We start from the raw sequence: 27,620 nt of genomic DNA, 5'->3' as shown, positions 1-27,620 counted from the left end.
AGTTAAGAATAACCACCAAAGTTAGCATTAGCATATGAATCTTTTTCTTAAATTCTTTGTTTATCTGGTTTTGTTAATGTATTCAGCGAAAGGGTTGTCTCGAATCATTAACTATAAGTCAGGTTTTAATTTACAACAAGTATTTTACTCGAGTATATCCAAACTAAGAATGCAAAGCGACAAATACACCGTTTTGGCGGACAATTCCAATGTTGAAAAACCTATATTAGATGACCGTTCGTACCGATTGATCAAATTAAATTCAAATGACTTGCATGTCCTTATAATAAACGATGCTTCTACCGATAAAGCTGCTGCTTCGTTGGACGTTAACGTGGGATCATTTGCAGATAAGAACTACCAAGTCCCGGGGTTGGCACACTTCTGTGAGCATTTATTGTTCATGGGCACCAGCAAGTATCCTGAGGAGAACGAGTATTCTAGCTATCTCTCGAAGCATTCGGGGCATTCGAATGCTTACACGGCGGCAGAACATACCAACTACTATTTTGAGTTGAGTTCTGATTATTTGGAGGGCGCGTTGGACAGATTCTCCCAGTTTTTCATCAGCCCGTTGTTCAGCAAGTCCTGTAAGGACCGTGAAATAAAGGCGGTTGATTCAGAGAATAAGAAAAATTTGCAGAATGATATGTGGAGATTTTATCAGTTGGATAAGCTGACAAGTAACCCCCAACACCCGTACAATGGGTTTTCCACCGGGAATTATGAAACATTGCACGAAGAACCAACCAGCCAAGGGTTAAATGTAAGAGATATATTGCTTGACTTTTACAAGAACCATTACTCTTCGAACTTGATGAGTTTAGTCATCTTGGGGAAGGAAGATTTGGACACATTAACTTCTTGGGCTATCGATAAGTTCTCGGAAGTTCCTAACAGTAACTTGCCTAGGCCAAACTACGATGGAGAGTTGATTTATAATCCTGATCACCTCGGCAAAATTATCAAGGCAAAACCAATCATGGACTCTAATAAATTGGAATTGAGTTTTATGGTTCCTAGTGACCAAGAAGCTAACTGGGATAGCAAGCCCGCGAGTTATTATTCTCATTTATTAGGACACGAGAGTTCTGGTTCTATCTTACACTATTTAAAGCAGAAAGGTTGGGTTAATGAGTTATCTGCTGGCAATATGAAAGTCTGTCAGGGTAACTCGATCTTTGTACTTGAATTCGATTTAACTCCAAATGGTTTAAAGAATTGGGAGGCAATCGTCGTTAATGTGTTTGAATACTTGAAGTTAGTCTTGAATGGGGAACCAAAATTATGGTTATGGGAAGAATTGAGCAATATGTCTACCATTAACTTCAAATTCAAGCAAAAGCAAAGAGCTGCTCAAACTGTCTCTAAGATGAGTAACTCTCTCTATAAATTTACCGAAGGTTCATATATTCCTCCTCAGTATTTATTAAGCTCTTCCATTTTGAGGGAGTTCAAAAGTCAAGAAATTAAAGAATACGGCTCATTCTTAAATCCAGACAACTTCCGTATTTTATTGACATCTCAATCTTTGCCGGACTTAGATAAATCTGAGCATTGGTATGGAACCCAATATTCCTATGAATCCATATCAAATAACTTGAAGGATCAAATTGAAAGTGCTGAAACAAACGAAAATTTCCACTACCCTATTCCAAACAAGTTCATCCCGAAGGATTTTACTGTTTCGAAACCTAAGCTGGAAAATCCGTTGCCTCACCCTTATTTGATTGAAGATAACAACAAATTTCAGGTTTGGTATAAACAAGATGATCAATTCCAAATTCCCAAGGGAGCTATTGAAATTGTATTGCATTTAGCAAATGCAAATACTTCATGCAAATCATCTATTTACACAATGCTTCTCAGTCAGTTGATTGATGATGAATTAAATGAGATTGTTTACTACGCATCCATGGTAGGCATATCGTTTACAATAAATCACTGGCGTGATGGTTTGTTAATAAGGGTTAGTGGTTATAATGATAAATTACCAGTCTTGTTGGAGCAAATTCTTCAAAAGCTTATCACCTTTAAACCTAAAGAAGATAGATTTGAGGTTTTCAAGTTCAAACTAAATCAAGAATTTAAGAATTTTGGATTTGAGGTTCCTTACTCACAGATTGGCACCCATTTCTTGACCTTACTCAATGATAAAACTTATCCCTATGATTTAAAAATCGATACCTTAAACAAAGAGATAAATTTTGGTGAATTACTTGAATTTTCTACCAATAAAATTTGGGAGCAGGGTGTATTCGGTGAAGTATTAATTCAAGGTAATTTCAACGACACCAAAGCATTTGAGATATCAAGGGCTATCCAAGGCCACTTCACTGAGTTCAAAACTATTCGCGATAGCCAGGAAGAAATTAATGAAATTGTCAAACTTAAAACTCACATTGTTCCATCTAACCAGAGAATCAGATACGAAGTAGCGTTACAAGATAAAAACAACATCAACTCGTGTATTGAGTATTTTATCCAAATCAGTGATTCATTTGATGATGTTCGCTTAAGAGTTTTGACTGATTTATTAGGAACTGTTATTCACGAACCATGTTTCAACCAATTAAGGACAAAGGAACAATTAGGGTACGTCGTGTTCTCCGGTACAAGGCTAACTAGAACCACTTTAGGCTTCAGAATTTTAATACAATCAGAGAGATCTTCCGAATATCTTGAATACAGAATTGAAGAGTTTATAAACCAATTCGATAAATTTGTGAAGAAAGGTCTCACCGACGAAAACTTCGCTAAATTTAAGCAGGCATTGAAGGATAAAAAATTGACTAAGTTGAAAAACTTGAGTGAAGAAGTAAGTAAATTTTGGAATTCCATTATTAGCGGGTACTACGATTTCCAAGAAAGAGAAAAGCATGTTGAAGTACTTGAATCCATCACCAAGGATGAATTTATCAAATTCTACAATGATTATATTTCTGCGGACTCTAATGTTTCTTCGAGAATCATAGTCCATTTGAAATCCCCTAGCGTACCTAAACTCGAAAAGCTGAAGTTACTTCACAGTTCCATAAATAACTATATTTACCGGAATGAATTTAGTATCAGTTCTGACGTTTTGGATTCTCTAATTGAAGCAAATGCTGATGACGTAGCTAAACTCGTGGAAGTATTAACCAACGCAATTGCAGAGAAGAAGGAAAACAACGTTTCCAATAAGGATCGTTTGAAATCTGATTTATCTGAAACAATTAACAGGGAGCTTACGACTCCTGTACCACCTCAGTACCCATCCGGTAAATTGGTTGAAAACGTGGATCAATTTAAATCAACATATCCAGTTGGTGACATTCCTAGACCAGTTGAACCACTTTCAAATTTCTATTACTCTAAGCAACCTGAAGATCATGCCCATTTATAATTCATATATATATATATATAATAGATATAGAGTCTTTTACTAGAAGCGTTATATACAGTATACGATAGTATATCAAAATCGATTGATTAATTAAGAGAATCCCATGAACGGCAACCCTTCTGCTCTAAAGACTAAGATGACTTTGAATCTATCTAAAGTGAGTGAAACATACTTCAATAAGTTATTCGAAACTAAGGTTTCTCCTCAATCAACAGAAATCAAAGCAAGGGTGCTTTTGGTGGATAAGCATACAACACCAATCATATCAATGTCCTATACACAATCACAATTACTTCAGAATGATATTGTTCTTGTAGAAATGATAGAGAACCAAAGTAATTTAAACGTTATGAAGCATCTTAACTGCATTGTTTATATCAAACCTACTCAGGAGTCCATAAAAAATTTGATTAAAGAGCTAAAAAGTCCACATTTTAACAAATATGAGTTGTTTACTAATAACACTTTGAACAAAAACCAGTTGGAAGGACTTGCAGAAGCAGACGAATTCGAAGCAATAAGTCAAGTTCTTGAGATTTTTCAAGATTACTTAATTGTGAACAACAATTTATTTACTATCAATATATCCAGCGGTCAGAACACTATAATGGAAGAATCAAATAGCTTAGCCAGTTTGTTATTATCATTGAAGAAATGCCCGATAATCAAGTATGAGTCCAATTCGATTGAATTGAAGAAATTGAGTTCAGAAATATTATACAACATTAATTCTAACTCTAACAACAATTTGTTTGAAGACTTGAATAAGAATTCTGATGTGCCGCCAATATTATTATTACTCGATCGTAAAAATGACCCAATAACTCCTTTGATTCTTCCATGGACATACCAATCGATGATACATGAATTAATTGGTATTAATAAGAATATGGTGGAATTGGCAGAATCCGAGGAACCTATAATTTTATCTGAATCTCAAGACCCCTTCTTTAAGCAATCCATGTATTTGAACTACGGTGACTTAACTGATAAATTCCAAGAATATGTTGAAGAATACAAAAAGCAAACAAAGCAATCATCTATAGAAAACTTGAAAACACAAAATCTTTCTGAATTGAAAAAGGTATTAACTAGATTTCCCGAATTCAAAAAACTCCTGAACAACATATTGAAGCATTTGAACTTGATTAGTGAATTAGATACCCAGATTTCTCGTCAAAGTCTTTGGGAAGTCAGTGAATTACAGCAAACGATTATCTGTAATTTAGAAAACCAACAAGTAATCAGAACCAGATTATTAGAAATCTTAGACAAAGCTACAATTTCTACTGAAAATAAAATAAAATTAGTGTTGATATACTCCGTCAAATTCAGTCAAAATGATAATGATTTAGCGGTATTCTTGAATAAATTTCATGACCCTACTATCACAAACCCAGTACCAACAGTGTCACAAATGTCATTGATGAAAAACTTCAACAAACAATTCAATAAAACTCCAATATCAACCAACAATAACAACAGTAATAATATTGGTAAAATTTTTAATAATAAGAAAATAAGTATTAACCTGTTATTCAATAATTCGACCAATAACAGTACTACGAACAATATTTACATGCAATATATTCCAAAACTAAATGAATTATTGAATGAGTTAATAAATCAGAGCCAGAATCATTCAAACCAATTTCATTTGTCTACATTAGTTCCTGATATAGTTACTAAGCAATATGGAAATGTAGGTGATTCAGTGCAAGATATCATAATCTACATCAAGGGAGGTATTACGTATGAAGAGTCGAGATTGATTCATGATTTGAGTTTGTCAAATAATAAGATTAATTTGATTATTGGAAGCGATACTATCTTGAATAGCGAAAGATGGTTAAATAAAATGTATGATGATATTAATGAAACCCATACGAATCAAACCAATACGGCAGATCATGGATTGAGAACTAAACAATTACGAGACATTTTATAAATGACGTATGGCTATATATACATATATATATATATATATATCTATGGAGCATATTTACCAAATTGCTGTTCCCAATTTAGTATCTTTTCAGTTAACTTCTCCATCAATTGTAAATTTTCATTAAAGCCATCAATAACTTTATTATTATCTTGGTCGATTTGTTGTTGGTTCAAGTCAATTTTGTCCTTGTAGCTAAATAATTCGATTTTATTGAGTTTTTCTTCCTCTAATTCTAGTTGTGATCTACCTAACCATTCTAAAATAGCCCCTGTTCGTTTCCTCAATTCATAAATAGAAGATTTTTCATTCACATATCGAGGCTTCGAGGCTTGGTTTATTAGCTCTTCTTTTGTCATGGTAGCCAGTGTCGAATCATTAGAAGGGTTTTTGGCGACTTTAGATTTTGAGCTTTTAGATTTTATCTTCAGTTTCTTCAACTTAGAGTCCCCTTTTATTTCATCATTCATCTCAGCCTCTTCTGCATTTGACTGACCTTGTTCAGACTCATGCTTGAGTTTTTTGTTTGTATCACTAGAATCTCCATTCTTCTTACGCTTATTTTTATTCTTAGTATCATATGATATGCCACTCTCTTTGGCACTCTCTCTCAAAGCTTGCTGTAATTGTTCATCATAGCTTTCATCGTAATGTCTGCGTTCCTTGCGTGGGTGTTTATTACTCTCCGATGCTGATACCGGAGAAGAATTGGACTGTGCTTGGCGTTTAGCTTTATTTCGCTTATTGTTGTTCTCCTGGCTGATGCTATTCTCAAGCAATAATTTCTTACGTTTATCATTAACAGGCTTATATAAAGATCTCACCGTCTCGTTATTATCATATATGAATATGTGTAAGTCTGGTTTACATATTTCACACCAATACTTCTCAGGAACGTCTTCGTTTATAAATAAACCAACACAGTATCCATGCTGCCATACGGAGCATTTATCACATTGGATAAACAAACCATTATCAATCTTCATTTGATACTCTTTCCATAGCAATGCATGTAACTGTGGGTTTATACCTCGTGTATTCACTTCATCTTGTCCACAAATACATCTCGTCACTTCTTGCTCTTCATCGACTTCATCTTCTGCTTCTGCCTCATAATTATTAATTTCATCATCTTCTGGAAATTCTGAGTTCAATTCTGACTGATCAGGGTAGGCCTTAGATCTACCTGAACGACGTGACATTATTCTACTTAAATATACGGTGCGTTTATAAATATAGAGAATATTTTATATTCTCATTACTTATCTGATATTTGATTATTTTTGTCCTCATTTTGACCTCACTTTAAATTTTGTTTTGTATAAAAAATCATTAATCTAATTGAGTTAATAGGATTATGAATACGGAATTTTATGAAATAATGTATATCAGAATGGAATGTATTGGCTCAGACCTTTCCTGATTATTGTTGATTGATATTATACCTACTATCTACAATCATTATACTAAAACAAGATTGACGTAACCGTATGACGTCAGTACCATAAAACCATATCTCCATACTAATTTTGACAGAATCTTAATTTTTCACAGCCTATAGGGTATCTTAATTACTTGGATTTAATACATAAATATAGTAACACTAATAACACTAATAACACCACAAACGGTAAACAAAGATCAAAGGATTGAGTTTTAAATGCTTAAGTCAATTGATCCGTTTCTATCGTAAATTCCAGGAATCCTCACATATGGATCCAAATCAACGTATAACTGAGCAATCTTTGTACCAAGGTCTATTTTATCTTGCAAATATCTAGCACTAACATCCGAATCTGTGGATTCTATCCATCTCTTGGTTGTCTCTAAGAATTTAACGAGGTTTTCATCCCTTTCTTTCTTAAGTTGACGATAGACGGCATCTTTAGGTTTTGGAGGATGGCAATCTTCAGCTTTTGGTTCTGGATATTCACCAGCATATGGGTCTTTACCGCCCATCGATTCTGGGAGGTTATCACTATCAATGAATTGGTTCAAATCTTTGGTGCTTTTAGTAAAATGAATCTTAGATGCAACTACTGGGTCAAGCCAGTTCTTAATGAGATTCCAAATGGTCGAAAAGATCCAAGGAGCGTTATGAATCAAGATCGAACCCAAAATTTCAGGGAAATGGGCTTCAAAAATTTCTGCCAAAAACTTAATAGCTGGTAAATCATTATTCTTCAAAGAAAATCCTGTCAAATCGAAAATGACCGAACATTGATCTCTTGAGTCACTAATATCTTTCAAATTTAATCTACTCCATTCGATAATGACTAGCGCATACCTCTTAGTTCCTTCTAACGGAGAGTCTGATGGATAATTCAATCTAGCTTTGAATAAGACTATAGGATTCTTCTGTTTATCTACACCTCTTGTGTAGCATTTCCCCACAGTAAAATTTTTGATGAATCCTTTATTGGTACCATTCATATACGATGGGGCATCACCTTCAAGGAGAAAATCATCAGCTTCCAACGTATTGTGCCTCCAGTCCAATGACTTGGATAACATAGCAATTGCTTCATCATATTTAAACTTTCTAGCTCTCACAAACCTTAACAAATAGTTATCAAAGAGATCGTTTCTCAAAGCTTTAAATAAAGAAGCATGTAATTCCTCTGGTTTGTACCTTGAGAGGCAAGGAATGATTTTGGTGTTGGGTTTAAGCTGAAACGACCTTGGAGCCAGTCCCAATGATTGCGCACTAACATTCTGTTTTCCAAGGCCTTGTACCAATTCGTACGATCCCGGATCAGTGATCGATGTGGATGCAGTAATAAATGTGTCCATTGAATTCATATCCGACACGTCGTCTCCTGATTCGTCTTCCGATTCGTACCCCTGCTTGTAATAGTCATAATACATATACTTGAATTCCTCCGAAGCATCAATAACGGGTATGTATCTTTCGGTGGTGCATTGGGCTTCTATATCACGCATTCTCTTTGAACCTGCCGGTATCTTGGGAGGTTCAGCATGTCCTTTCTGAAAAAAGCCCTTCTTTTTCGTACTACTCTTGAGAGAAGCGTTGGAGTTGAGAGACCCTCTCGTATTCGTTTTAACTAATCCATTAGAAAACCCCAATTCTCCTGTACTTTCTCCATATTCAATTGTAGTCGTCGAAGGAATAAAGCTCTCCTTAAACTTAATATCTTCACTTGAAATATTCACTTCATAACCAAAATATTTTAAATAGTGTGCCCAAACCTGCTTCAAAACAATTTCTTGTTCAGCATTAATAGTCTGTATTCTCCCCGATCTGTATTTCACGCTGCTGTAATCCGCCATTTTACATGTATCCACAAGCACTTAAAAACTCAAATTATATCTTTCTCAACTTCAAAGGTAACCAAAATCAATTTCGCAAACTCCGGACTTATTGACTATTCCCGAATAATGCTAGCACTACCGATTTATTCTATACCGTACTAATCACTACAACAGGCTCCGGGCATTCATATATAGAATTACGGTTCATTTATATTACAATTATAAATCTATGAAGTATGATCGGGGTAATTCACGTAAATAATAGAAACGCATATGAATTATTCTGATAAATAGAAGTCACATGAACTATTATTATCATCTTCTTCTCAGTCTCATTTGGGCAATTTTTCGATTGCTCTTGATAATAGGAGGGGTTGTTGATAATGTAGGAGGGGTCATTCCAGATGTTGAGTTGAAGCTCTGGTTATTCATATCAGCTGGAAGTCCAGAATTAAATTGGGGTTGTTGAATACCATTTGCAAATTTAAAATCTGGTGTACTCTGGTGAGCATTAAATCCAAATGGAGAAGATTCAGCTGATTTATTCAAACCGTTTACGCCATTCTGTATATTACTCGTATTCATATTGTTAGCACCACCCCCGAATATAGACGCAGGATCTGGAGTTCCCTCCTTGTTCACAGTCCCAGTAAAATTAAATAAATTATTAGGCTGTGGTGCATTCGAGGGCATAGCATTTGCACCAGTACCGCTTGCGAATGAGAAATTTGGTTTGGGAGTAGAATCTCTGCTTCCAAAACTGAAGTTTGGAGTTGTACTTCCACTTCCAAATGGTGCAGTGGGTTTCTCAAATGGCTTGGGTGCAGAGTCCTTATTTTGGTTCAATGCACCAAAGGATGGGGCACCAATGCCACCAGCAGGTTTCTCGCCAAACGAAAAAGATGGTGTTGTCTCCTTCTTTTCGTTGGCACCAAATGTAAACGCAGGATTTGGAGTCTCGTTGATTTTAGGCGCCCCAAATGTGAAGGCAGGTTTGGTTGTTTCTTCCTTCTTCTCGCTACCAGCTCCTAATGTGAAAGCAGGTTTGGGTGTTTCTTCTTTCTTCTCGGTGTCAGCTCCAAAGGTGAGCGCAGGTTTAGGGCTATCATCTTTCTTCTCGGTTCCGGCTCCAAATGTAAATGCTGGCTTTGTAGTGTCCTCTTTCTTTTCTGAAGATGCTCCAAATGTAAATGTTGGCTTTGTGGTGTCCTCTTTCTTTTCTGAAGATGCTCCAAATGTAAATGTTGGCTTTGTAGTGTCCTCTTTCTTATCAGTGCCAGCCCCAAATGTGAGTGTAGGTTTAGGAATAACATCTTTCTTATCAGTGCCAGCCCCAAATGTGAGTGTAGGTTTAGGAATAACATCTTTCTTATCAGTGCCAGCCCCAAATGTAAATGCTGGCTTTGTAGTATCCTCTTTCTTTTCTGTAGATGCTCCAAATGTAAATGCTGGCTTAGGAGTATCGTTCTTTTCAGTCGACATTCCAAAAGTGAACGAAGGCTTGATAGCATTATCCGTTTTTTCGTCTGTTTTTCCAGCAGAATTGCTGTCATCCTTGTTCTCAGAAGATGCACCAAAAGCAAATGTCGGCTTAGGGATACCATCATTTTTGTTCGCTGAGGCTCCAAATGATAAAGACGGCTTCATTACATCTTCTTTCTTATCAGATGTCGCTCCGAAAGAAAATGTAGTCTTCGTAATATTTGAATTATCCTTTTCGCTTGAACTTCCGAAGGAAACTGGAGGTTTATTGTTATCAGTATTTTCAGACGGTGCACCAAACGAAAGTTTTGGTTTACTTGTCCCATTGCTCTTATCCGCGGACTCGCCGAAAGAGAACGTTGGTTTCGCCAAATCATCTTTCTTTTCAGTAGGTTTTCCAAAAGAGAGAGCAGGCTTTGTCACTCCTTTCTCTTCTGAAACCCTACCACGCTTTAACGTTGGTTCAGATGTTCCATCCAGCTCATTACGAGCGCCAAATGAAAATGCCGGTTCACTTGAAAAGTCCTTTTTCACTCCAGATGAATCAAAAGACAATAATGACTGATTTGTGTTATCCTTCTTTTCTGCAGAAGCGCCGAATGAAAATGAGGGTTTTGTCCCATCTCCATCTTTGTTTAAGGTTTCATTAGACTTGTTTACTAATTCATCGTCTTCCTGCTTCTTATTAATAATAGAATTAATATCATTGGAATTAATAGAAAATTTAAATCCTGAGCTCGGTTGAACCAACTCTTTTTCCTTTGGTTTATTTGAACTATCCGCTTTCAATTTAATTATATTTGATATCTTCTCTGCGTTTGTAACATAGTCAGAATCCAACGAGACGTTTACTTTTTCGTTGTTCAATAAAGAATTATCAAGTCCAATTCTATTATCTGTAGATTTAACATTCTGGTTACTAAACCTATTGAATATTTGGCTTTCATCTTTACGAGGTTGTACGCTTGCTGATTTGTCATTCTTACTTATAGCTGTAGTATTATTAAACTTAGGCTTAGTCACGTCTCCAAGATATCCGTGTAATTTATCCTTAGACTTTTCATTGCTTTCAATGTCATCATATAAAAACTCTCCAGTAAAATAACCCTTGGAATTTTTTGCCCTTTTATTCTTAGTACATTCTTTCTTTGACAGTAGTCTTCTCTTCAACCCAGAAAGATTTAACGAATTCTCTAAATAATTTAAATCATGAGTTTGTGTCGAGGTCTCAACTTTGTTCGTCTCATAAAGTGGTTTAGATTGAGTTTCGTTAGGGTTAACCATATACTTTATTCTATTCTGTAAAGATTCTGAAGCTTGGATAGACTTTTTTAATTGCAAAACATGATACCTTTCCCTGGGATCTAAGTTTATAAACGGCGGTCTAACAAGATTCCCATCACTATCTTTGTATAGTGGAGCAAATTCGTGTTCTATTATAAGTGGCATATCCTCATGATTTTCTTTTTCATTGATTTCGGGTAATATTGATGGTCTAGGCTTCATTAAACCTGACATTGGCGAGTCATCTCTCTCTCGAAATTCCGGTTTACTTGTTGGAAGAATACTTTCCTTAACTAAATCACTGCCATATTCTGTGCTCAATCTCCTTTCTAAATCATTATCTAATACTTCATTCTCATTCTTCAAGTTATCATAATAGTTTGTATAGGATCCAAAATTAGAATTCAAAGTAGATGAGCGTGGAACAACATCATTATTATGGAGTGATTGAATCGATAATGTTCTTTTTCTACTGGATGAAAAATTATTAACCAATGGATCTGTCTCTATATGCGATGCATCTTGTTGGTTTCTTGATGGAATTTGGTTCTGTCTCTGCTTTTGTTGCTTGTATTGTTGTGATGATCTGGGTTTCAAAAAATTAAACAATTTAGCAATTCCAAATCCTCCATTATTCCCTTTATCTATGGTACGAGGGCTTATTGGCCTTTTTCTGTCGTAGGACATGATTGCCTTTTGTTTTTATTCAATTTTTATAGAGTATGAATCTAGTTACACCTTTTTTCTAGTCAAAATTAATTTTTGATTGATCATTTCTACACGACCACATACAATAAATAGAATTCATTAATAGACATAATTTACAAAATATAATAAACACAGTAGCTCATTTATGAACAGGTAAAGATTCATCAGACACTGAACTATTATTTGACATTGAAAAAACTGCTTTCCGTTTATCCACAATATCAAAATTACCATCATTAAGGGCCAAGCCATGTTGATTTCCATCAAAAATATCTTCATATTCATCAACCAAGTCAAGATCATAAAATGAAAGAGCAGGATTCTTTAATCCTGTTATAGGGTGGTCTCTGGCAACAGCGTCAATCTCTTTTACAAGCTTTGTCATATTGCTTTCACCATAATTAACCCCATACAGTGCCGTAACAGGAAGAATGCCTTGGACCCATGCATCTATTATCCTAGCTCTCTGTTTAGTGCCTAACCTTGATATTGGGAATTCACCCTTTTTCATAAATGCAACAATATCCACTATAATATGATGTTTGCTGAGGACTGTGTTTGCGATCAATGGGACCAAAGATGCAAAATTTCTCATTCTTCTCGATTCGCATACGACAATTGTGTATTCAGCACATTTGAAAATACATGAACCATTCTTAAAAATATCAACATGACAAGATTCAATAGTATTTTCAATATCAATTGGAAAATGATGTAATCCCATCACTTCGAACGTGTCTGCTATTTTTCCTAGGACGAAGAGGGGTTGGAATGAGGTGCTCTCTGGTTGGTTGGTATTGTCATTATTACTATTCTTTGTAATAGATATGTGATGTAAAAATCCTAAATCACCAGTCCTCAAGTAAGTCATTTCAGGATTACCATCTTGGATCTTTCCTAAAAACTGTTGTCTACTGAAGTTGTCAATTGGGCCATTTGGTCCATTGGTAAATGAAGTAAGGTTGGCCTCCGAACAAACCCATATTTCACCAAACTCACCCTCTTTACAGATCATATTATTTTCAGGGTTAACGATAGCAATTTCTGTACAAACAGGTACCATACCCGAATCTTGAATATGTAACGCGTTGGGGACATCAACCTGATTTACTGCGGAAATGTATCCTTGTCTTAATGCAATTGGGTCCAAATATAAATCAACAGGTGCAACAGTCATATATGACCTAGTAGATATAATTGGATTAAAACAATGGGTATAAACTGACGACATAGAAGCTGCGCTTAATTTCGTAGGTTGAAAAACTTTAGCAATTTTTCTTAATAAATCTATTTCGACTCTTCCTTCAGTACTTATCATCATGTTTTTCAAATTAGCTAAATTAAAACCTTTAGGCGTAAACTTTAGTGCTGCGTATTTCAACATTTGCTCGGTCACAAAGACATCCTTAACTTTATAACGTGCCAATGAAAGGAAAAATGCCAACGGGTTTTCTGCAAAAGTAACTGGTGAACTTAGGTATGTTGTGGTTCCCAAGAAAACCCCTAAGAATACCGCCTGTACAAATCCAATCCCAGATGAATGACGGACACATCCGACTATGGAAGAATTCGATGATAGGTTACAAGTCTCTTTGAATACCTTGCAAATTCCAATTATGTTTTTATGACTCAAAGTAGCACCAACTCTATAATGATCTGACGTGAAATTTAACCAAACCATTGCAATGGTCTTATCATCTCTAAAGTTGGATTCTCCTTGGTATCTTTTAATCTTAGAGTTTAACGATGCAATGTTGGAAACTTTCGTTAATTTGCCGGTGTTCTTTATCTTATGAATTGTTGATTTTTTATTATTCATTTTCTTTAGCGCATCTGCGACTGGGCCATTCTTCAAGAACTTTTCAACTTCTTCATTTACAAATATTTCATGAATATCAAAGTCTCTTATAACTCCCACAAAAGCTGGAAAATCTTCTCCAATTCTGTTAGAGTCAAATGGTAACATAGGAATTGGGATTACACCGCATATCAAGCAAGCATAAGTTGCGATCACAAACTCCTCTGATAATGAATACATCAAAATGATGTACTTCCCAGGCTTAATAGAAAGTTTATCAATCAAATAACTACAAACTGCATAGACTCTATGTTCAAACTTCTTCCATGTTAATGGCTTCGAGGCAGATTTACCACTATTATCGATACTCTGAAATGCGATAGCATCACCTGCACTAGCTACTCTGAATTTCAAAATATCTAATATAGATTTAAAATCGGTTAATGGAGCACCAGTCTTATCATCTATGGATTTTTCACGGTAATCGACTGCAGAAAATTGGTTTGGAAACCTCGATAATGCAGAGTTTCTTAATCGTGAAACGTAAGGGGACCAAATGCCGCCAATTACATCTTCTCCGTGAGGAATCATACTTATAGATTTGCTGACGAAAAATTTAACATATTCGGCCTTTAATGATCCTTCCAAAAATCTCTTTTTGCATAGCATATTCGCAATTTCTCTTCCACCACTTCTCATGATCTTAGGCAAAGTATCACAGTCAACAATTAGAACGCAATATAGTCTCAAGAAATGGTGTTTATACAAAGTATCGAAACATTTCTGGGCAATTGAATTCAATACTGGCTCATTCAAGGGCACAGCTGAGTTTGCCTGACTTCCATCACCAGAATTATTTTGTGCCTTTCCTCCTCCAGTTACAGCATTATCGTTATTGTTAGGATCAACACTTTTTCTAATAACTTCTGCTTCGATGATTGCAACTGGTAAATACTCATTACCTATAAACACATCAAATATGGTACAATCATATACATTTCTAACTTCACTAGCTAATGTCGCTAGCAAGTGTGAAGAATAGTGATATCTGAAGCCATTCCCTATTATCAAGTTTTTCTTTAATTTGTAATAGAGTTTTTGATCGATCCAACTCACTCTGTGACGAATTCTATCTTCGTATAGGCCAAGTACATAAATCTTGCCATTGTAAGTGAATCCTAATAATCCTGTTCTCAAGAAGTCCATTTCAAGAATTCCATTAGCATCACGGCATTTAGCATGGAAAATCAGCTTTGATTCCTTTCGTAAGCCATAAAAACCCCCAGAAAGACATGGACTATCTATCCAAATCTCTCCAAGTTCACCTTTAGTTACCAATAACGACAGTTCTGGATTGACAACTGCCAATGTTGCATCGGGTAATGGAAACCCAAACGCATCAACCCTCAATGTATCCGCAGAATTTTCGTCTGAAGATGACGGTGCAGTGTCAACAACTTTAACTATATTTCTTGATAATGCTTCCTTGTCTATTGAAACAGCTGATAATTCACTAGATGAAGATTCGTCAGCATCTTCAATACCTAATTTTTCCTTCCCGCCTAGCCAATCTCTCAAAGAAATGACCATACCACCATATTCACTCAAAGTCAACATTGGAATGATTGCATTCTCTGGTTCTTGACATCCTAATGGTCTTAAATATCTTTGAGCTAATATTTCAATAAACTCACCGTCAATTGTTAGTGCGTTGACTAACACCCATTTCACCGATGAAAAATCGACTTTCTGAGTTTTAGAATAATATCTTGTAGAATTCGGAGATTGCTGATAATCATACGTAACTCTTTTCAAACCAAGATAGTCTGCTAGTAATAACGATGCTCGACACTTCGATAAAATATTCGCATATAAACCTTGAACTTCCATTACCTTTTGAGGTACCCAAACAAGCATATTTCCAGAATATACAGTAAATAAGATCCCTAAAATTAACCCAATAGAGAATCTTATATCCAAGGTCGCTAAGACAACCTTTTTGTTTCCTTTGTACTCTTTATAACTTCTTTGAAGACCTCCACCTGATTCGGGTAAGCTCAGTAATGTTATGTCAAGACAATTCATTTGGTGAACAATAGTTCTATGACTTAGAGCGATACCTCTTAGTTCACCAACTGGTGACCTTGAAAATTCAACATATGCCAAATCCGATTTCGATTCACGGGGTGCTTGTTGCTGCTGGGATATTTTATTGGTCCAAGTCGCCAAATCCGATTTTTTGGCTGACCCAAAGTCTGTCGTCTTCCAGCGTATCAACTTAGGTGGCCATATTATTTTCTGACCTGTAGCATTTAATTTGTCTAACTCTTTTGCCACGGTATCAGAATACAATACCAATTTAGTTGATGTTAAATTGATTATATCTAATACCTCATGCAAAGAGATATCTTGGTGAATCGGAATCGCTGTTACTCCAGCCATAAAACAGCCGAACATTGCTACAACGAATTCACATACTTCTCCGTCTTTATATAATAATACCACTGTATCACTATTTTTAAGAGCCATTTTGTTTATCTCATGCGCAACTTTGACTGCTTTCGTGTATAGTTTTTCCCAGGTTATGGATGAGATTTCTTTCCCCTTCGCATCAAGTACAGAAAACGCTACTTCTGCCTTGTAGATCCTTGCTCTATTGGCTAATATTCCCATGAGATAACCAGAAGAAAGATTATTCTCGTTCATAATTTCCGCTGCTTTACGGGGGTATAATGGTTTTTCAAGCATGCTGGAATCAAGCTCAATATTACTTTGCTGTTGCTGATGAAGTTTGTTGACTGATTGCATAATTTCTTCTCTTCTATTAATATATGTCCATTGGTCTATTGTCTTATTTACTGTGAAATCCTCCTCTAGTTCTTGTAATAGTAAACTCATATCCGGAGGTATATCGTGCGCAATTCCCCCTGGAAAAGACGATCCTCCTGCCGATCCAACGGGTGTTGAAGAATTATAAGGTTTGCTAGATGTGATAGCATTTGCATCTGTCGCAGACACTGATCCTATATCTGGATGAAGGTTAGCGTTTGAATTACCTCTATTTCTTCCTGGAGCTGATCCCACCACTGTCGACGACGACATAACTTATTATATTTCAATATTCTTTTCTGTCCTAATATAAAGCACTAATCCAATGGTAGTAGTATAATATATATTATAATATATAAATGTCGTGAACTCGTTACATCAATAAATGTCGCATATTTACCATGAAATTTTTTTTTCTCTATAAGCTATTTTTTGCAGTTCAATTGAATACTTTTATTATCGATACTGACACTATACAAATTCAAATTAGCGCCTTTTAATGATGTTAAGGCTCTCTGTAAAAAAGAGATGCATGAGTCGGACTATACCGAGAATATCAGGGTTGCAGGGATCGATATATAGCTCGCGAAATATATTCGTAGTTAGATCACAGAAAGGTAAGCCAACATTGAGGAAATCGAAAGGTTCTAACGATGGCGGTGCAGTAAATAATAAGGAAAAATTGAGCGAGTGGGTGGATTCAGACTTTGAACGTAAAATGAAGCAACAGGAAGTAGAATATGAAAGAAGGTTGAAAGAGTTGAAATCATTAACCGCAAGTGTGGCTCGAATAATTAAGAAAAAGGAAGATATTGAAAAGCTTCAAGAAATTCCCATGCCATCTGAGGTGAATAGAGATGCGGAAAAGATATATGGCTCGCTCGAAGTCGGTAAAGAAAAGTTAGCTTCATTGCCTGAAAATAGTCCTAGCCTTAGTGGTATCGAAAAACAGCCAGAGCCATTTAATGCGTCAAATCACTCGTTAATTACACCAGCAATAGATATGCCCGAGTCCATTACGAAGAGGTTAGGGTTAGCTATCAAGTTTTTGGTTTCTAAGACAAATATTAATTGGACTATGGTGTTGCAACAACTCAAAGAAGGTGGAGGATTCCAAGGTTTACCGGAAAGAGACATTAGAATGTTCATTTACTCTATACCGAAAGAGCAAATCAGCCATCTCATACCCGTGTTAGAACAGCTTCTAGAAGAAGGTAATGTGAAAAAGTCTTCTAAGATTATAAACGTCTTCATCGCAGGTTTATCACATGGGGGGTACTTATCGGATGAAAGCATAGCTCAAATTGAGCAATATTGTAATCATATAACTAAAATCAATAAAAAGGGAAAACTATCAAGGGAAACGTACGAGTTAATGATTCAAGCCTATGGTAAAAATAACAATCTAGAGAAGATTAACATGTGCTTGAGTGAGATGAAACAAAATAAGTTGGAACCTTCACAGAAGACGTTTTCCAACATCTTATCTACATGTGTTTATAAAGCTAATGATCATAAACAAGCTGTTGAAATTTTTGATTCCATGAAATTTTTATCTCAAAAGACAAAACCAGATACAAGGGCATACCAAGATATTATCGTATCATATGTAAATAACGATAACATCGAAAAAGCATTAGATTTATATAGAGAGATGATTACGGAAAAAATTGAGATAAACCAAAGAATAATGGTTGCATTAGCTCGTGGATGTACATCCAGGCCAGAGTTGCGTTTCAAAGCATGGGATTTTATTTTCGATATCTATAATAACAACTGGGAACCAACATTGAACACGTTTGAATATATGCTTTACTTATCTGCGAAAGATGGTGATGTTGCGCTTTCTAGAGCATTTTATAGCAAATTGAATGAATCCAATGCTATCACCCCAAGATCATTCTCCTTTTTATTACTAGCATACTCCAAAAGTCAAGTTTCTCAGCCAGGCCAATCAATTGAGTTGCCTCCGATCACTTTCCACGAAAAGGGAAGAAATTTTAGAAGAAATATTCTTTCAGACGTAAACTTGTTCCCAGCTTCTGCACAAAATGGTATTCCATTCTTGCCCGTTCTTGACTTAACATCTAAGGAGGAAATTATGGCGGAGTCTAGTGCTATGTGGGCACACACTTTAATGTTTAATCCGCTGTTTGTCAATACTGACTGCGCTAATACGTTTTTAAACATTGCAGCAGTAATGGGTAGATTAAATGACTTCATAGACAGATATGATAGCTCGACATTCCTTGATAGGACAGGATTATCGAACGATACAAGGATAATTATTGAAGAGCTTCCTGACTCTATATCATCAAACACTGATATTTCTCAAACAGATGGTGAATCAGTTTCTAGTGTGCAAAGTAAATTTGATGAAATGTCTATCACAAAGTCTCCACTTTTAAAGGATGTTGGTAGTAATATTGGTTTAGGAAATAGAAAGATTTCGCGTACGTCCTTGTCGTACGTTATAGCGTTGAAAGCTGCTGCAAGATTTAAAAATTATAAATTTGCTCAAAGGATTTGGTCAGAAAGAGGGACATTTAGAAAAACTTCAAATTTTAAAGACCTATCCCGTTCAACCAAGGACGCCCTTGATTTTCAGTTCGCAAATGCGATGGTTTCATGTTTGACAAAGATGAATTTGCTAGATGACGCTTTAGCAATATTATTGAGTACAGAATATCAATTCAAGTGGACTTGGAAAGAACTAAGGGAATTGTACCAAGCCGCCTCCGATATCGATCATAGTGATGCCTGTAAAAGTATTAGAGGGATTGCTAAGCGGGCTCAAATCAATTATGAAGGTAAAATTAGACGTAAGGATTTTAAGAGGTACGTCATGGAACGTGGATATTAATGCAAGAATGTTAGTATACAATCAAAACATTCAAGATGTAAATAGTGTAAAATAGACTTTTTTACTTATATAGCAGTTGTACATATATTAATGCTATATGAATAAGATAAGTTAATATTCTAACTTGTTTGAAATTAATTAATATTTAAATTGAATATTATTTACATCGGGTTATTTACAAGTATATCTATTCAAGTATATCTATTTCTTTGGAGTGAGCAAGCTTATCATTCCAGGTTTAACAATCATCTTTTTAACCACGCCATCAGGAACATATTGGCTAATTGAGCCATGTCTTAAAGCCTCCTGTAATATTTCATGCTCGTCCATAGTCACTAAGGATTTTTGTCCTTTAAACAGGGCTCTTGCTTTCCCATTAACAAATACATTATATGAGGTATATGAAGATTCAATATGGTTTACTTTAGGATATTTTTGGAAGAATATCGATGACCAGGGAGTTCTTATGGACTTCGATATCTGTTCCCAACATTCCTCAGCAACACAAGGAGTTACTGGTGCCATAATTATGAGTAATCTCTTATACGAGTCAAGCAACAAATTAGAATTCACGTAATCTTTTGACTTTATTGCTGCATAAATTGAGTTTGTAAATTTCATAAAATCAGATATTATTGTATTAAACGAAAAATCAATTTCAATGGCCTTTGAAACACTTTCAACATAATTCTGGGCATCATTATACAACTCAAATTCCGTCTCATTAAATTTAATGGTTTCATAAGTAATATCATTTAATTGAATATTTTGGTATTCAGTACAGTTATCATTATTTGTTCTCCCATTGTCATTTAACATTGATTCAGCAATTACATCATTCAAATTCACTACCTTTCGGAGCCAACGGTCAATTCCATGAATCTGTTCTTCATTCCAATTTAATATATCGGATATTGGCGCTTGGAAAAGCATATGTGCTCTTGTTGCATCAGCGCCATACTTTTTTATGCATTCTGAGGGGTCTGCACCATTGTATTTAGATTTGGACATTTTTTCAAATGAAATTTTTGGAAGCAAACCCGATTTGATTATTTTAGGTTCATTTACATTCGACAAATCTAGTTCCTCAGGTTTCAAAAATCTCTCACTTTCTGGATCGGTATAAGTCTTACCATGTACCATACCTTGCGTTACCAATTGCTTTATTGGTTCATGTCTATGATCTTTGCCATCCCACAAACCAATATCACCCAAAAATTTAGAAATAAATCTCGAATATAATAAATGCAAAATTGCGTGTTCGACACCTCCAATATACATATCAATTGGCATGTGCTTGCTGGCTATCGCATGGTCAAATGGTAATTGAGTATTTGTAGGATCAGTATAACGAAAGAAATACCATGATGAATCCATAAATGTATCCATTGTATCAGTGTCTCTTTTAGCATTACCTCCACAAGAGGGACATTTCGTATTTACAAACTCATCAAGCTTGGCTAGTGGATTACCTTTTCCAAAACTTTGTCCTTCAATTTCTGGCAACATTACTGGTAGCTCGTCATCTGGAACAGCGACGGGCCCACAACTGTCACAGTGTACAATAGGAATTGGCGCTCCCCAGTATCTTTGTCTACTAATTAACCAGTCCCTGATCCTATACTGGATTGATTTTGACCCTAAATTATATCTTTCTAATGTTTCCACTATATCATGTGCAGCCTTGCTTGTAGATTTCCTATTATATTTTCCTAAATCCTGTACCCCATTAGGTAAAACGGAGCTATCATATAAAATACCCCGTTTATTGGTATAAAGAACATTGTTTTCATTCTTGTTTGGTTCAAGACTACCTACCAGTTGCAAAGGTGCAATAGTTGGATTATGAAGTTTCCAGAACTCAAAATCACGTTCATCATGTGCTGGACATCCCATAACCGCCCCATGTCCGTATGTTCCTAAAACATAAGGAGCAGCATAGACACGCATATCGTATTTATGATTTTTTTCATTATTTACCGTAATCGGAATGGAAACATTTACATCTTCGATTAAATAACCTTCCTTAGAATCAATTGCCGAATTTTCACAGTTCTTTATGAATTGAGCCAATTTAGGATCATCTGCAGCATATTTCTCAACCAATGGGTGGTTTAATGCCAAAGCAATAAATTGAGCACTAAACAAAGTGTCAGGTCTAGTAGTGAAGACTTGTATTTCGGAAAACTGATTATCGTTTGTTAAAAACTTAATCTCAGCTCCTTGTGATTCACCAATCCAATGGCTCTGCATCGACTTTACCTTGTCGGGCCACTTGTCTAAAACTTTTAAATCTTCATTTAAGTCCTTTGCATATTTAGTGATACCAATAAACCATTGCTCAAGATTCCTTTTCTCAACTAGCGCACCCGATCTCCATGATTTTCCTTCGGAATCAACTTGCTCATTAGCTAAAACAGTCTGGTCTACTGGATCCCAATTTATCTCGGCTTCGTTTCTATATGCTAAACCGTGTTCAAATAGAAGCAAAAAGATCTTTTGTGTCCATTTATAATAGTCAGGAGAACATGTAGAGATTTCTCTATCCCAATCGAAATCTGCTAGCATTAAACTCATTTGTTCTTTCATCTTTTGGATATTACTATCAGTCCAAATAGCCGGATTTATCCCTCTTTCTACAGCTGCATTTTCCGCTGGTAACCCAAATGCATCCCACCCCATAGGATGAATGACATTATACCCTTTAAGTCTTTTAAATCTGGCAATGACATCACTAATAGTGTAGACCCTAAGGTGACCCATGTGAAGCATACCGGATGGATAAGGAAACATAGACAAACAATAAAATGGTTCGGCCAGTTCATCCACCATATGTTTGCTTGGATGTAATGATCCATTAGGCGACATGTTCCTCCAACGTTCAGCCCATTTACCATCAAGTTCATTTAAATTTATTTGAGTCTTAGTTGACTGATTCGTATCTACCGAAGAATAACGCAGTGTCAGTTTCAGGATTCCAACACATTTCCTTATTATAGGAGCCCGTATATGTGCCAGTTGTCTTATACTCAACATCCTGATGGCAGCAATGGTAAGTTGTGAGTTATGTATTCATAGAATCTTAATTTTCCACAATTCGTTAGGCAGAATAAATTTTTGTGCGAGACATAGAATTACGGACAATCATCAAACTCATTATAATCTATCTATTTATGCTACTAATTTCTTTTATTCATTAAGGTCTTTAGAGAACTAAATAATAAATCGGCTATGCCAGTATACCCTAATGAATCTAACGAACGCAAAACTTGCAATTTAAGTTCGTCGTAATTCATAGGAAGCCATTCAACACCAGAAATATGCGTTAGTTTGCTCACACTCTCTTCTGTTATTGGTCCGGCATGTCGTATAGTTATGTTCTCAGTCTTGTCTTCTAATTCTCTTATTAACTGGGTAGTGATAAAGGACCAGCATGGATTATGAAATATGTTGCCAACAGTATGTAAACTGAGCAATTCTGAGAAATTGAAAATATTCAATTTCCGTAAATTCTTTAAAAATTCAGGATCCAAGAACATGGCCCTACTAAATGCAGTTGAATCTTCATCATAGTAAAAAGATTTGTCACGCCATATGAAGTTAAGTGTATCCATGATATATGAATTCTGTAAATTTTTATAGGCAGTATCATGTTCCTTAAACTTATATGTCTTGCAAAACGCCATATATCCACAAGCTTCAGACATTATAAGGGGGTTATTTGATAAAATTAAAGGGTAAAACAAGCTTTGTGGTAATACTATAGTCAGGGCATTGATAAATTCATTAAGATGATAGGAATCGAGGGATTGAATAAATGTGAAGATCCTTAATAACAGAATCTGCAAGGTAATTGACGACTCAGTAAATTTTTCGACTAGAACTTTGTATATTATGGGTAATGAACCATTGATATTTTTAAAAATAGCTGATTTTAGTTCTAGATCTGAATTTTGAGCATAAATTGAATACCAAGTGGAAAATAGGGAGACCAATTCATTAATAAACGTAATAAATGCCTGTTCACGTCTCGATTTTTTTGCATTGATGTGCGATTTTTCATCAAATACTGTTAATATGTTTTGGATTATATCTTCATTGAACTCCTCAAATTCCAAAACGGGTAAATATTTCAAAAATTTTAGCCTTTGAGCTAGGTTCTCAAACTTGTGGATGTATTCGTTATCGCTGGATATTGGTGAATCAAACTTGAAGCATAAATAGTCCTTTATCAGAGGTAAAAACAATAAGCCCAAAGTAAATGAGAAAAAATCAGCTATTTTGTCACATAATATATCCAAATCTCTTATCGATAAATTATTATCTAAAATGCTTAGTCGAATGTAATAATCTAACTTGCGTATTGATTTTTCCCATTGTTCAACATCAACGCTTAAACCTTGTAATACAAAATAGAATTTTTTGAATTTATCAGAAATGTATCGACTATTTCCAAATTTCTGTGGGTTAAATAATGCATTTATATTGATGAGTCTTATGTTCTCAAAATTACCGATTAAGCTGTCGAGTGAGTGTATATCGTTTATAGAGACACTACTAGATCTATTCGAACTGTTTCCAAATTCGATCACATCAAGATCAGGGACATCGGCTAATTTTTGAGTGTTTCCAATTCTTTTGCGCTTCTTGACAGAAGCACTAAAATTGTCGTAATATCTTAGATTATCATTGATAATTTGTTCTTGTCCAAGCTGTTCTTTAGTTAATATCCCACCGTTGATGGCCTGAATATCTCTCAATTTATCCAAATAATTGAAATTTGGGTATACAAATATCCTTGGATTCAAAGTCCCCAAATTATTTAAATGATAACTATCATTTCTTGCAAAGTTTGTAAAATCAATACTGGGATATTGTGACTTGAATAAAATTAACAAGCTTTTCAAGTGCTCATCCATAGGAAACTTATTGAATAGATCAACTACACATTGAACATGCCAGGGTTTAAATGGAGCAATATTGTGTGTTGTATTCGGCATGAAGTATGTTTTAAACATTCTGTTATTATTCAGTACACTTAGGAAGATTAGGTTTGCCACGTAGGGCCTCAGGAATTCGTAGGACAAATAATTGACTAAAATTGTTATCATGCTTAAATTATTGAACACTTTACTCCCAAATAAGTGGTAAGAACATATCAACCATTCAAGAAGGCATATCTGAATACCTGTAGATAACTTCTTCAGTTTTGATTCCTTCCCATTTTTATAATATATTTGTGGTACTCCAATACTACTAATTATTCGATATGCAATATGTTTAGACAATTTATAATTCCCATTCGGTATAAGCAAATTCTTGATAATAAACCTTTTCTGCGTAGACTTCAAGAATGTCGGAGTTTTTAAATCAAATACCAAATCAAGTAAACTATTCAATTGTGCTTCATCAACTCCTGTTTTGGCAACAAGCGATGAAAGGTCCTCGAGTAATGTTTGTTTATTTACAACTTCCCTATCAATTAATTGGTTTAGCTTTTCAGACACAACTTCCAAATTCCTCTTGTTTCGGTCGAAAATATCTTCTCCTATCTCCATTCCTCCATGTGTCTTCTAAAGTAGTCGATGTATGTCAGCTTATCTATACGAAGCAAAAAGAAAATTTTAGATCCTACACCTCAACATAAAGAAGTCCGCGAAGTATAAATTTGTGGAGGACCGTATATGGTCTAGAGATTTCATCTTCTTCTCAACTATCGAATTTAGAGAAAGGATTTAATTGAAATGTTATCATTATTTTCATTAGAAGGACAAGTTGCGTTGATAACCGGTGGTACTAATGGTATCGGCTTGGGGATGGCCAAGGGTTTAGCGGATGCAAATATTGATCAGATTATCTTAACATACAGATCCGAGAAACCATTAGAGAATACAATTAAAGTTTTACAGGAAGTTAATCCAAAAGTCAAAATCAGCTCAATTGAAGCTGATTTTGGAACGGGTAATGAAGATGACTTGGTAGCAAAGATTGCAACTGAAGCGTTTAAAAAGTCAGTAAGTGGAAAGATCGATATTTTGATTAATAATGCTGGTATCAATAATCGTTTCCCGTTCGACGAGTTTCCTCAGGACAAATTCGACGAAGTTTTGAGAGTTAACTTGAATATCCCTGTTAAGCTTACGAAGGCAATCGGATGTAAGATGTTAGAAACTAAAACTAAAGGGAAGATTGTGTTCACAGCTTCATTATGTTCATTTCAAGGAGGAGTTGACTCTACCGCGTATGCGATTACTAAGGGGGGTATAAAGCAATTCACTGCAGCTCTCTCGAATGACTGGTCCCTGAAAGGTATTAGAGTGAATTCAATTGCTCCGGGATACATTTCTACTAACCTTACAGAGCAAATTGATCCAAAGCGACGCGAAACACTTATCTCTCGTATTCCTATCGGAAGATGGGGTAATATGGATGATTTCCAAGGCCCTGCTGTTTTCTTGTGTTCTGAAGCCAGTAGATACGTTACTGGTGAAACATTGGTCGTAGATGGTGGATGGTTAGGTTATTAGATTAGTTTATATACGAATTATATACTTGAATTTATGTATAACCTAAATTCCTCCTGCTTCTCTATACCATCTCACTGCTCTATCAAAACTAACGACACATAAACCCTCGTTACTATCGCCATTAGCACCTGCTCTAATCCCTTTTTTAATAAATTGAACCCCACTGGCAATACTATTATCTAATTCATTGTCATTAGTGCCTTCCAAGTCACTAGGGGATATATTAATAGTTGCTTCCCTTTCTCTCGTTTCAATATTCCAAATCCTTACACAGTTATCGAACGCACAACTGGCTAGTATTTCACCACTTTCGTCAAAACTCAATCCCATAATCCATCCATCGTGCGCAAATCCACCGATGGTTGTTTTCGATGAATGGGAAGGAGTAGTCAACGATCCTACGTTTTCCCCGTATTTCACGTCATACAAGGTGATGGAACCAGCGGACTGGTTATCACGGGCAACTGCTAATAATGATCCACCTGGTGAAAACGCAAGAACCCTTGGAATCGAACTAGCGGATGTAGATTTATTAGATACTTGTAAATCCGTAGACCGGAACGTATAAATTGGCTTTAATGTGGTTAAGTCATACAATAACACATCACCATTGGTATAACCAACTGCAACCTTTTTATCGACACCGGGAGAAACGGCCACCGAATTTGGAAATAACGACGAATTGGCATTATTAAGGTCTCCGAATTTCTCAAGCTTAATCCCTATATCTGCGCTATCTTTGCTCGATTCGATATTCAAATAATACACTAATGCTGATCCGTTCGCCTGAGTCACAATAAAATAATCTTGCTTTGACTCAGGGTCTTTGTAGAAGCAAGGACTCCAATTTGCGCTGTTCGCCCCAAAAGGTATCTCAGCGTCCGTCAAGCTCGATAACTCGTCATTTATGAAGTATTTGAAGCTAATCGATCCGTCAAAGCTTGCAAATGCTATAAGCACAATCTTCACATGAGATGCTGGCAAAATACTTTCATATGCTACCACATGATGTACTCCCATTTTATTTACAAACTGCTTAACAACAATCTCATTAGGTTCTTGTAATTCATATTTCTTATTATCCCAGAAATTAGCATATCCATCACTCGACACAGTGATTGTATATCTATCAGTCACGGACAATCCAAGTATGTCCAGTTTGTGTGCATCCGATGCACTTGCAGTAGATATATATTGCTTTCCCATTACGTATCACTTACAAATTTCGATGCTTTAACCTAGTATATATTTTATAGAACCTGAAATGTATCATTTTTTGAGAGCTCACGTTATTCAATTCGGTCCGAAATTAGGAGAATTTCCATGAAATGTTCATTTAGACTAAATTGATTGAATTTGGCATCATGTTACGAAGATATACGATACGATACTGATAGTACTATTAGTGAAAAACATGGGTAATTCATTGTGTTATAAAATTCAGTATATGTGGTTATAATTTAATAATTTCATATAATCACAGAAGAGCGAGCTTCCATGGCTATAAATTGTATCATAAAATTACG

At 35.5% G+C, this 27,620-nt stretch overlaps 11 protein-coding genes across 11 annotated transcripts; 4 read left to right on the top strand and 7 right to left on the bottom strand. All coding sequences in view use genetic code 12, as the record gives it.

Annotated features, from left to right (window-relative positions):
* Positions 1 to 76: 76 nt before the first annotated feature.
* Positions 77 to 3,385, top strand: DEHA2A05192g (DEHA2A05192p; the record flags this gene model as incomplete). The annotated part of the gene is made up of 1 exon (XM_456547.1): positions 77 to 3,385. One exon carries the CDS (start codon positions 77 to 79, stop codon positions 3,383 to 3,385), a length of 3,309 nt encoding a protein of 1,102 aa, XP_456547.2.
* A 103-nt stretch (positions 3,386 to 3,488) lies between these two features.
* DEHA2A05170g (DEHA2A05170p) lies at positions 3,489 to 5,333 on the top strand (the record flags this gene model as incomplete). The annotated part of the gene is made up of 1 exon (XM_456546.2): positions 3,489 to 5,333. The coding sequence occupies one exon, from the start codon at positions 3,489 to 3,491 to the stop codon at positions 5,331 to 5,333; it is 1,845 nt and encodes a 614-aa protein (XP_456546.2).
* Positions 5,334 to 5,374: 41 nt separating this feature from the next.
* Positions 5,375 to 6,532, bottom strand: DEHA2A05148g (DEHA2A05148p; the record flags this gene model as incomplete). The annotated part of the gene is made up of 1 exon (XM_456545.1): positions 5,375 to 6,532. One exon carries the CDS (start codon positions 6,530 to 6,532, stop codon positions 5,375 to 5,377), a length of 1,158 nt encoding a protein of 385 aa, XP_456545.2.
* Positions 6,533 to 6,986: 454 nt separating this feature from the next.
* Positions 6,987 to 8,621, bottom strand: DEHA2A05126g (DEHA2A05126p; the record flags this gene model as incomplete). Its single annotated transcript, XM_456544.1, has 1 exon — positions 6,987 to 8,621. One exon carries the CDS (start codon positions 8,619 to 8,621, stop codon positions 6,987 to 6,989), a length of 1,635 nt encoding a protein of 544 aa, XP_456544.2.
* Positions 8,622 to 8,918: 297 nt separating this feature from the next.
* Positions 8,919 to 12,056, bottom strand: DEHA2A05104g (DEHA2A05104p; the record flags this gene model as incomplete). Its single annotated transcript, XM_456543.1, has 1 exon — positions 8,919 to 12,056. One exon carries the CDS (start codon positions 12,054 to 12,056, stop codon positions 8,919 to 8,921), a length of 3,138 nt encoding a protein of 1,045 aa, XP_456543.2.
* A 160-nt stretch (positions 12,057 to 12,216) lies between these two features.
* On the bottom strand, positions 12,217 to 16,977 carry DEHA2A05082g (DEHA2A05082p; the record flags this gene model as incomplete). The annotated part of the gene is made up of 1 exon (XM_456542.1): positions 12,217 to 16,977. The coding sequence occupies one exon, from the start codon at positions 16,975 to 16,977 to the stop codon at positions 12,217 to 12,219; it is 4,761 nt and encodes a 1,586-aa protein (XP_456542.2).
* A 226-nt stretch (positions 16,978 to 17,203) lies between these two features.
* Positions 17,204 to 19,567, top strand: DEHA2A05060g (DEHA2A05060p; the record flags this gene model as incomplete). Its single annotated transcript, XM_456541.2, has 1 exon — positions 17,204 to 19,567. The coding sequence occupies one exon, from the start codon at positions 17,204 to 17,206 to the stop codon at positions 19,565 to 19,567; it is 2,364 nt and encodes a 787-aa protein (XP_456541.2).
* A 201-nt stretch (positions 19,568 to 19,768) lies between these two features.
* Positions 19,769 to 22,603, bottom strand: DEHA2A05038g (DEHA2A05038p; the record flags this gene model as incomplete). Its single annotated transcript, XM_456540.2, has 1 exon — positions 19,769 to 22,603. The coding sequence occupies one exon, from the start codon at positions 22,601 to 22,603 to the stop codon at positions 19,769 to 19,771; it is 2,835 nt and encodes a 944-aa protein (XP_456540.2).
* Positions 22,604 to 22,746: 143 nt separating this feature from the next.
* On the bottom strand, positions 22,747 to 25,125 carry DEHA2A05016g (DEHA2A05016p; the record flags this gene model as incomplete). Its single annotated transcript, XM_456539.1, has 1 exon — positions 22,747 to 25,125. One exon carries the CDS (start codon positions 25,123 to 25,125, stop codon positions 22,747 to 22,749), a length of 2,379 nt encoding a protein of 792 aa, XP_456539.2.
* Positions 25,126 to 25,311: 186 nt separating this feature from the next.
* On the top strand, positions 25,312 to 26,094 carry DEHA2A04994g (DEHA2A04994p; the record flags this gene model as incomplete). Its single annotated transcript, XM_456538.1, has 1 exon — positions 25,312 to 26,094. The coding sequence occupies one exon, from the start codon at positions 25,312 to 25,314 to the stop codon at positions 26,092 to 26,094; it is 783 nt and encodes a 260-aa protein (XP_456538.2).
* Positions 26,095 to 26,136: 42 nt separating this feature from the next.
* DEHA2A04972g (DEHA2A04972p) lies at positions 26,137 to 27,300 on the bottom strand (the record flags this gene model as incomplete). The annotated part of the gene is made up of 1 exon (XM_456537.1): positions 26,137 to 27,300. One exon carries the CDS (start codon positions 27,298 to 27,300, stop codon positions 26,137 to 26,139), a length of 1,164 nt encoding a protein of 387 aa, XP_456537.2.
* Between the last annotated feature and the right edge of the window lie 320 nt (positions 27,301 to 27,620).

This window comes from Debaryomyces hansenii (assembly GCF_000006445.2).
Source record: "Debaryomyces hansenii CBS767 chromosome A complete sequence".
NCBI classification, from domain to species: Eukaryota; Fungi; Ascomycota; class Pichiomycetes; order Serinales; family Debaryomycetaceae; genus Debaryomyces; species Debaryomyces hansenii.
This window is presented reverse-complemented; position numbering and strand designations above follow the sequence as displayed.